At 39.1% G+C, this 9,953-nt stretch overlaps 1 protein-coding gene across 1 annotated transcript in view; it reads right to left on the bottom strand.

The window, feature by feature from the left end:
• Positions 1–1,122: 1,122 nt before the first annotated feature.
• Positions 1,123–9,953, bottom strand: part of tiam1a (TIAM Rac1 associated GEF 1a) — a 20,530-nt gene continuing 11,699 nt past the window's right edge. The window contains exons 9-13 of the mRNA XM_037688306.1: positions 5,780–5,926; positions 5,484–5,558; positions 1,592–1,762; positions 1,232–1,336; positions 1,123–1,131 (exon numbers count right to left, since the gene is read on the bottom strand). Coding sequence (XP_037544234.1) covers positions 1,123–1,131; positions 1,232–1,336; positions 1,592–1,762; positions 5,484–5,558; positions 5,780–5,926 — 507 coding nt within the window. The remainder of the gene's footprint in view (positions 1,132–1,231; positions 1,337–1,591; positions 1,763–5,483; positions 5,559–5,779; positions 5,927–9,953) is intronic.

The following is a 9,953-nucleotide window of genomic DNA, read 5'->3' as shown; positions in this document are numbered from 1 at the left end:
ACAGGGTGACACGACGGTTTAGTTCTTTTTGAATTTTCTATTTGAAAGGATGCACTGCTGCATAAAAATGAAGCAATTCGATCCACTTAGGACCACTTGTGCTCTCACTGGGTCGTTTACTTTCCGTAATTATCAAAGCATGACTGAATAAAGTCCAATAAGAAATCAATTTGTCACAGAGTTGTAGAGCGTATCAAGAAATAAGGACTACTGGTGAAGATGTACGTACAATATCCAATGGTACTGGACTCGGCTCTGTCAAAACAGATCACCTTGGTAGCTTTATGGCAAATCTCAATCTCTTTGTAGAGCTGCAAACACAGACATGTATATTTAATTGCAAAAAAAAAAAAAAAACCTGAAGGTTAGAGCAACAGATAAGGTCAAGGCTAAAACTCTCAATAAAGAATAAACATGTTCATGCATTATTCCAGCTCCTCAGGAGATCAAGTGCAGTAAAGGTTTGTAGGGTCAAATTAAAGGTCAAGTCTGTGAAGTGAGAGAATGTTCATACGGGGCTTTAACCTTATCCCAGACAAAGGCATAGACACAGCTGTGTGTATGGAGCAACAGCCTGGACGGACGCCTGCGCTGTGCAATATCCTTCACCGAAGAGAAATAATAATGTAATACCATACGCTGAGGATGAAAGAGGCTGAAATGAGGGACTGATCAAAGCAGGAAGATAAAAGTTGCTTTTGTTGAAAGGTGCAGTTAGTTAGTGATTGAGCTTTGGAGAAAGGTTCATTATATGACCTGCTCCTCCACAAAGAAAATCCATTCTGGGAATAATGTGGAGGTGAGCTCCTTTATAAGCAAGTTGTTTGTGTGAATAATATAAAAAGTCCGAATACGGATATGCGCACACATACTGCGCAGTACAAATGGATTTCATTCAGAGTGCACATAATAAAAATCAGAATGCAATTTTGAAATATTTATAGCATATTGCAAAAATGTGTCTTTTGCTTTCTGGGAATTTTGTGTGTTTGGTATAATAAATCTAAAACCAGGTCATATGATATGCACTAGATTCCATCCTCAACATAATTCATTCATTTTGAGGCAGAGAAACCCAAATGAAACACTATTTCTTAGATCAGACTGCAATAAAACAGCTGATCATTTCTCCTAGCAACACAATACAAAACCTCTAGTCAGCAAATTGGATTATTTTATAAATGTTTGCAATATAATGTAATCTAGATGCTGTAATGTGTATTTTTCTTACAAAATCAGAGATGTCTTCTTCAAATATGGGAACGTAAAAAAGCGTTTGGTCATCAACCCAAACCTTTACACGCAGGTAGTGTCCAGAGGGGTCAATCTTATGGGTCTGCAAGCAACAAAACAAAAAAAACCATATTCATTATTAAATGCTACATTTGACAAATAGCTTTTTCTGTGATTATAATATTGCATATTTTTGTCACAGCTCTAAAATTAATTGTTTGCACTCCTGGCAGTATAAAAGCAGGTTATGACACAATAAAGTAACAGTATATACTAGGATTGAACAATAATCGGAATTCTGTCACATCAAATCATAGCTCACTGTGTTTAAATCTCTCATACTCTCAGTTATTCCTACCTTACAGACGGAGCTCAGGACTTCCATTGCTGTTTCACCTGGATGTATAACAGCCAGGATGGGCTGATTGTTCGGCAGACACACCCAGGAGGGTTTCAGGTGGTCGGGAACCCAAATATCACTGTCCACCGTCTGGTTGGGAATACTTTTCACTGAGTTTTCGGTTTTCTTCTAAAAAGATACACATAACCCACAGGTCAAGGTCAAGGTTCTTTATTGTCGCATCACATGTGCTCCATGAGGTGTAATGAAATTGTGTACACAGGGTCCCAGTTACATCCAGCAATAGCAAAAATATAAAGTGTAAAAAGAAACAGTAAACAAGGATCTAAGATATAAACTAAAATATATGCTATACGATATACAATACACTATATATGATATATGATACACAATAAAAAGATATACGCTGAACATATACAATATACTAAGTAAATGTACTCATGGTGGACTTTAATCAACAGCATATCTGTGAAATGTAATTTGTCACTTGTACATCGTTTGTGTGAAATTTCCACGTTCATTTTGTTTGCACTGTTTTCTGTAACCTTGAAGATCCTCAGATTGATCTTCAGCAATCTGTCCCCTACGTCTGCCTTTCTTCTATTTGACCCCACAACATCTATAATATATATCTTGTATCAGATAACAGGGTCCAGATTTTCTCTTTCATTCTTCAATCACATCCCCCTCCCCTCCATTAATCGTTGCATCTCCGTGTGCCCTTTCCCCTGTCTGTGCATTACTCCGTCAACTACTCCCTCCCCTTTTTTATGTAATCTGCTGACAATTAGCAACGTGTGATGTGGTCCCTGTTGAAATTAAACCAAAGCTCAGCTCCATCTCTGTGTGTGTTAGCATGCAGGAGATTATGTGCAGTAGTTAATGAAAGAAGTTAACGAAAGGTGAATTAAATTCAAATTCAAATGCGTCTTAACACAAACTGACAGACTTGTGCACATACTAAATACAGATACACAAAGAAAAGACACATTTTCCCAGACAGACAACAGGCTGGGGGGCCCATAACCAGGACCTCCCCCCAACTCCCTGAACTCCCAGGCTTGTTCTGCACCATCTGGCTTCCCTCCTGGCCTAAGATTCCTCTGCTGAGGGGGGTGAAGTGCTTCCTGGAGGCATTTTAACATTTCCTGATCTCTCATTCCCTCCTATGCTAACACGACTCCCCAGAATCGCAGCTTGGACGAGCCCATCTGCCTCGTCCACTTGAAGCTAATCTTGCTAGAAAACCCTCACTGTGGAAATCAAATGTGTGTTTGCAGCAGTTTATGCTCTTTATAGCTACAAATCAAGGCATGCTAAGTTTTATGCCTTTCTTTATAGTCATCTCTGCCAGTAGAGGTTGAGCGTGGGTGGAAGGAAATTGATCTCTCGTTCTGCCACTGGGGGCCCTCACAGCTAGAGCACTTGATTGCTCCAGTTTTTTCTTCCGTCTGCCGAGTTCAGACAGAGGCTTGTCTCTCCTCTCCCACATCTCCTTTGCCTTTTATAACTTTTCATGATATACAGCGCTAACATGCCTGTCCTTGCACAACCTCCAGTATGAATAAATAGGACATTTTTCTTTATAGTTTATGCAAAATCACCACTCACTCATCTGTAATTAAATATAAATGAACTGTATGTCAGGCTGAAGTTTAATTTCATTTGTCTAAATGGGGAGACGAGTGCAGAGATGGTTGGAAACTTCCAGGCCCTTTACGATGTCATTTCTGCATAATTTGACCTTATGATCTACAAATATCAGATTCATTTTTTCTTGATAGGGTATATCAGTCTCTTTCAAGTTGATGGAGTGCAATTCTGATAGAGATAGAATTGCCTGAAGCAAAAGAAACAGAGTTCTGTCAAAACTAATGTAAAATTGTTGATTAAAAAAAAAATTGTTATTTCTTCTTATCATACTAAATGGCCACTACTGGGGGATACCAACTTATCGACTCATGCAAGATGAGGAACTAGATTTGGCTAATTTAAAATTTTTATAAATCTGCAAATTTCTCAGGTCACTACACATCAAGAGAAAAGTTGATGTCTGAAAGTGTTACACCAAGAGATTGAGAATGAGCTCAAATAATTGCTCACTGGTGCAAAATAGTGCATGGATTTTGTTACTCCCTCAGATGACCCACTGAATAAAGAGCCAGTGCGTCAAACCCATTCCAGCTATGAGAAAGGAAGTGGAAAATCCAGCTATCCTGCTGCCGCGGGGTCTTAAGAAGCCCCTATCTCGTTATACAAGCACAAAAGATTCATCAGATGCCCCAATGGTCTTCTATTTTTTGGTTTACAAGAAAGACAAACAATGGCCCGTAGTTAGCCTAAAGCTAAAAGTGCTCTTGTTCTCTGTAGTGAAACTAAAAATCTAAAAAGTAACTGAGTTAAGCCTGAAGAACATTATAATGGTATGGACATTAACATTTGTTGTTGTGGCTTTTTCATCTCCCTTTAGCAGTGAGGATCAGTGTATAGGTTGCTTGTCACCTCTGTTTTTCTGGCTCCTACACACCTGTCCTCTACCCTAATCACCCCAGGTGTCCCTCATTGTCAATCACGGTTGTTCCTATTTATTCGGTGTCTTGTCCTCCTCTCATTGTGCGTAGATTTTCCCCCTTGGCATCACATCCTGTTCTCTCTCCATGTCACCTCATCAGTATAAAATTGCTGCAGTGTAGGCCGTTATTTTGTGTTACTTAAATAAATACATTTGAATTATTCCTGAGTCCTCCGAGTCCTGCCTGCACTTGGGTTCAAACACACTCAGATCTTGACATTAGCTGCAGCTTGGGGAAAAACAAGGGGCTGAGATGGTGTAGAGACAGTGCAGCCGACTCGGGACCCAAAAGTCCCGGTTTCGATCCCCAGTCATTGCACATCTCATGGTGTCTCTGAGCAGCACACCTTATCCACAAAATGCTCTCCGGGTGCTTTCAATAGCTGCCCACTGCGCCACCTGGTGGTGGATGGGTTAAATGCAGAGATTCAATTTTGCCATTTTATGGGAACATACAATGATGACAATACATACTGTACACTTTATCATTATTATTATTATTATTATTATTAACTAATAAATAAAGTCAAGTTAGAAACAGCCTTTATTGTCCCACGGATGGGAATGTTAAGACCTAAGTTAGTTAAGATCGTAAGTTATGACCTCTTCTCTGATGCCAACTGTATTTGAAGCTTGTAACAACAGTAAAAGAGCTACTCGTTTAAATAGTGACACTTCATTAAAAAAAAAAATTAAACTTGTTTAAAACTTGTAATTTCACTTTTTATCACCAAAAGTCTAGAATCTTGGATTATTTATTCACCAAGAACTTTATCTTTTTTCTCTGTCTTCTTATATGGGCGGCTGTGGCTGAGTGGCTAGAGCAGTTGTCCTCCAATGCAAGAGTTGGGGGTTCGATTCCACCAGCAGTCACATGCCGAAGTGTCCTTGGCAAGACACTGAACCCCTCATTGCCTCCGATGTGTCCCATTGGTGTAAGAATGTGATAAAGCACTGATTAGTCTTTGTATAGATCTAGTAGAGTGCTGTATGAATGGGTAAATGAGGGCAAAGATTGTGGTGTAAAGCGCTTTGAGTATCATGATAAGATAGATAAGTACAGTCCATTTACCATTTATATTGTGATTTGTTAAAATGCATAATGCTCATCAGACTTCAGTTAATTTTATTCAAACACCTTTGACTCTGGGACATTGCTTCTGTCCAAACAGGTAAAAATGCACTGGTAATGTGAGTCACATCTTGTTCACATTATTCTCATTAGACAATTTTGATGCATTAGTTTAGTTTAGGTCTCAATTCAAAGGTAGAGTTCTGAAGGTGCATGTGGTCTATAAAAGTTTTCGAAGAGCTTACAGATTTCTCACTGGCAGAATCTTCAAACGTGCGTTCCAGGGGTTTTCTCACAGGTTCTAGCTGATCTTTAAATACCTGAAATCAAAAAATAAATATGTTAAACTGTTTTTTATTTACTCAGCCATAGATAGATTATTATGCTATTACAAATAAAATGTGCAAGGTTCAAATATTAAACTTTTAGACACAGAGTATTATTTTTATTGTTGATTCAGTGTGTCAGTATAATCTAGTAGCTATCTCACTATAAAACTGAAGCATTTTAAATCAGATGGATAACCCAGTGTGATCAGAACCTGGTCAATTGAAGGATGTGCTTTGCTTTTCCTCTTGGAGACGGTGTCCAGACCCCAGAGGGAGGAGAAACGGCTGCGGCGTTTGCTGAAGGTACGTGGCAAGGCCTGGTTTCTCTTCCTGATGCTACTTTCAGTACGAGCAGAAACCTGTGACAGTGACGAGTGCAGGAAACATTAAAAAATGGACCATGTTTTTCAATCCTAAATACCAGTGCTGGTAATCTGCAATTTGATTATCATATACATCAAATTGAATCTTCATAAAAATGTTGATCAACATTTTAAAGCTATAAGGAAAACATTTGTTGCAGTCACAAAACATATTTATCCATTCACAACATTTTTCCTGCAAACCTGCACGTCTTTTAGCACTAAGAATATATTCTCAGACATGCGTGTCAGCCATGGTACGTGCCCTAATAACGACATTATAAATAAAAACAGTTACATTTCAATTAAACAGTTTTACTATTGCCAAACAAATGTACTGTAGGGTTAAACCTACAGTACATGCACTTCATCAGACATTCTGTTTTAATGTCCATGTTTGGGGCTGAGATGGGGTAGAGGTAGAGCAGCCGACTGGGGACCAGAAAGTCTTGGTTAGACTCCCAGCCATTCCCACATCGTGGAGTCTCTGAGCAAGACACCTAATCCCTAATTGTGGGCGCTTACACAGCTGCCCAGTGCTCCACCTGGGTGTACCTCACGTGTGATGGGTTAAACGCTGAGAACTAATTTCACCATTATATGGGAACATACACTGATCACAATCTCAGACTTCCCCTTCCTCTTTTACGCATCATCCTTCCTCTTTTGAAAACAGGATTAGCGGTATAAACACATTTTTCAGGAGTGTACGGTAATATACATTCATGTATAACATGAATGCTTTCAACTTTTGATTTTGTTCAGTGACCTACAACAAAAGCACAGATTAAAAAGGGAAAAAAAAGAAAAAGCTTTTGGCATTTCTGGGTTAATTCACACTCAACTGCTGAACCATGAACAGTTCAGAGTCAGTACAATTCAGCACATGCATGCAGTGCATGCACACACCACACATATAATGTGTTACATTGTTGTCTGTTCATAAGATGTTAACACATCAAACTTAACAAATCAAACTGACTGTAATGTGCTTCTTATTGTGATAAGTTGTTTTACAGCCAGTGTCTTTTAATAAAGACAATAACAACTCCATGAACATTGGGGAGTTATCGTAGAAAGAAATAGACACTAGAAACTGTTCTGTAACAATTACAAGAGATCTGTGTTATTCTTGCCTACATAATTTGTTTTATATTTTACTAACTGGTCGTCTGATTTAATTTATGTACTAGCTTGATATTTAATTTGTTATTGGATTGAAAAAAATTTAAATGTAAGAATTAAACTGCTAATGGTAAAGAAGGAGAAACTGGCACGTGTGTTGAATAAAAAGAATACATAAAGGCAGTAATTAATTAGGTTGATAAGGAAAAGGTAAGAAACTGGGTAAGACAGACAAAGAAAGTGCACTGTAGGCAGTAAAAGCAAAGGGAGGCAAGGGTTCAGAGAGTGTTAAGCCTGTTTGTGGGAAAATGCCTCGGGGATGCTTACTAAAAGAGTTTGTATTGATCCACAAATCACAAAAATACACTGCTCATGTGTAATGCTGTGGGTGTGTGTGAGGAAGAAAGAAAAGGTGAAAGAAATGTTCATGCGTTTCTCATGGACAAAATCTTGTTGCTGTAAAACTGAACCACAAAGTTTGTTTTAACGCAACCTACTCCTCACTTTATCCTCTGTTTCCTGTTTGATGCTGTGCAGTGAACACACGTCAGTACACATGAGCACCACCTGAGGTGCCCTGGCAGCAGGTAGAGGGTTAAGGGCCTTGATCAAAAGCCAACAATGGTGCAAATGAGGTGGAGACAGATGTGGGTATCCACCCAAATATTTTGTGCCAGTCTAAGGATTCTAAACCAGTGACCTCCTGACCAAGATTGTCTTCTTTAACTTCTTCTCCACCTCTCTCACAAAGCCATCCACCAGTGACAAGGTGGACCTCAGATTGCCTTTGTTTGTTTTAACACATCTTGGATATGATTGACTGGATTGAGCTCAGGGGAATGTGAAGATCATGACATCATTGTGGCAGTTTCCCATGTTCCTCAAGTGATTCATGAACAAGTTTTGCAGAGTGTTAATCATGATAAAAAATTTTTTAAAAAGTCACTGGCCTAATAGAGTTATGACAGTAGGTAGATTGTGACAATGTATCGACAAGTGGCAAAAAAAAAAGAAAGGGTTAATTGTGAATCTAACAAATTTAATCGTCTAGATGGATGAAATTAAAAAAATTATTAAAACAATTAAAATTTTGTTAAAACGTTTTGTCTTTTATCTAAAAGACTTCATTAGTCTGAGGAGTTGCACTAAACTCAGTCTTATAAATAGCCCCTTCTCACAGTGGATCAACCAGTTGGCTGCTGACAGCCAAAACTAACTGTTCAGGACAATCAGCCTAATGACCAATCAGCGCCCTGATGGCCGCAGAGGGCTGAGAATTACTAATAGCATTGTAAGAAGGTGACAGTTGGGCATGGAGCCTCCGCCCCTGTTTAATGATGGACCGTTGCTCTGCACAATTGGAAGAGTATGTACCAACACTGCTCTGTGGGTTTACACCTAAGGTAATAACACACCAGTGCTCGTTTAAATCTAAAGTCAAAATGTTTGAAATAATGACCTTTGGTGCTCATAACCACAAGTTCTTGTACTAGTTTTGGAATGCTGTAAGCAGTGAACTGGTTGATGTCATTTCCTTGACTTTTGATGATTTTATTAGCATGGTTTGTCAGTCTTGATCATTCTTTCTATGTTGATGTTTCAGTTCATGCATTCTTAGAGTGCTTCAGATATTACATATGTCTGCATGAAACAGAGCTCATGACGTGGCTTTGAACCAAAGGGTAATGTCCTCAACAGCACATTGCACATACCACAGGTTTGGTTTTTTTTGTCACGCAGTTTATGAGGAAAATGCTTTTAGTGGTGCTTCGTGATGAAGAGGGATGTGAACATGTAATTCTCCATTTTAAACATTTTAGTGTTTAAGTTCAAATCTTCAAACTGAGAATATTATTATTCGGAAGTTCTCAAAAAGCCTGTTTTAATTTAGTTTACACATGGATTTAAGGCAAAGTCACATCTGAAACTGTCCATATCACAAAAAAAAGTTAAATCATGTCACCTGGACGGACAGTTTCTTTTTGGGAGAAATGTTTCGTCTTTCATCTGAAAAACTTTGTCAGTCTGAGGCCTGCCACCAAGATCTGCCCTATAAATAGCACCTCATTGATGTGTTTCAGGCAGCACGGTGGCGCAACTGGTAGAGCTGCTGCCTCTCAGCGAACATGTCCCTGGTTCAAACCCCGGTCCAGGGGCCTTCTGGGTGGAGTTTGCATGTTCTCTCCGTGCATGCGTGGGTTTTCTCCGGGTACTCCGGTTTCCTCCCACAGACCAAAAACATGCATGTTAGGCTGATTGGTAACTCTAAATTGTCCCTAGGTGTGAGTGAGAGAGGGAATGGTTGTTTGTCTCGTTTGTCTCTATGTGGCCCTGTGATGGACTTGAGACCCGTCCAGGGTGTACCCCGCCCCTCGCACAGTGATTGCTGGACATGGGCACCAGCGACCCCCGTGACCCAAAATGGAATAAACGGGTAAAGATAATGGATGGATGGGTGGATGATGTGTTTCAAGCCAGACTGCAGTGGAATTCCCAGAAACTGGTTTTACACATGCAAAAGGGGACCATCCATCCAAAACCATCAATCATCAGTGCATAACAATCAAATGCTTTAGGCCTGATGGCCAGCTTTGTTGGGAAAAAGCCAGAAATTAGTGTATTGTTAAGTGTATTGCTTAGTGTATTGTTTAGTGTTAGTTTAACCTATATCTTAGTGTATAGCTTTGATTCTTATATACTGCTCCTTTTTATACTTTATATTTTTTTGCTATTTTTGGGTGTAACTAGGACTTTGACTGCACAATTTCCTTCCACCTCATGTACCATATGTGATGTGAATGACAATAAAGATACTTAAACTTGAACTTGAGAAAGATGAAACTTTTCTTCCAAAAAGAAATTGTCCAGATGACATGATTTATCCTTTTTTGTGATTTGT

Source organism: Nematolebias whitei, chromosome 14 (genome assembly GCF_014905685.2).
Source record: "Nematolebias whitei isolate Nwh7 chromosome 14, NemWhi1, whole genome shotgun sequence".
Lineage (NCBI taxonomy): Eukaryota > Metazoa > Chordata > Actinopteri > Cyprinodontiformes > Rivulidae > Nematolebias > Nematolebias whitei.
Note: the sequence above shows the minus strand (reverse complement) of the source record. Positions and strands in the feature narration are given on the sequence as shown.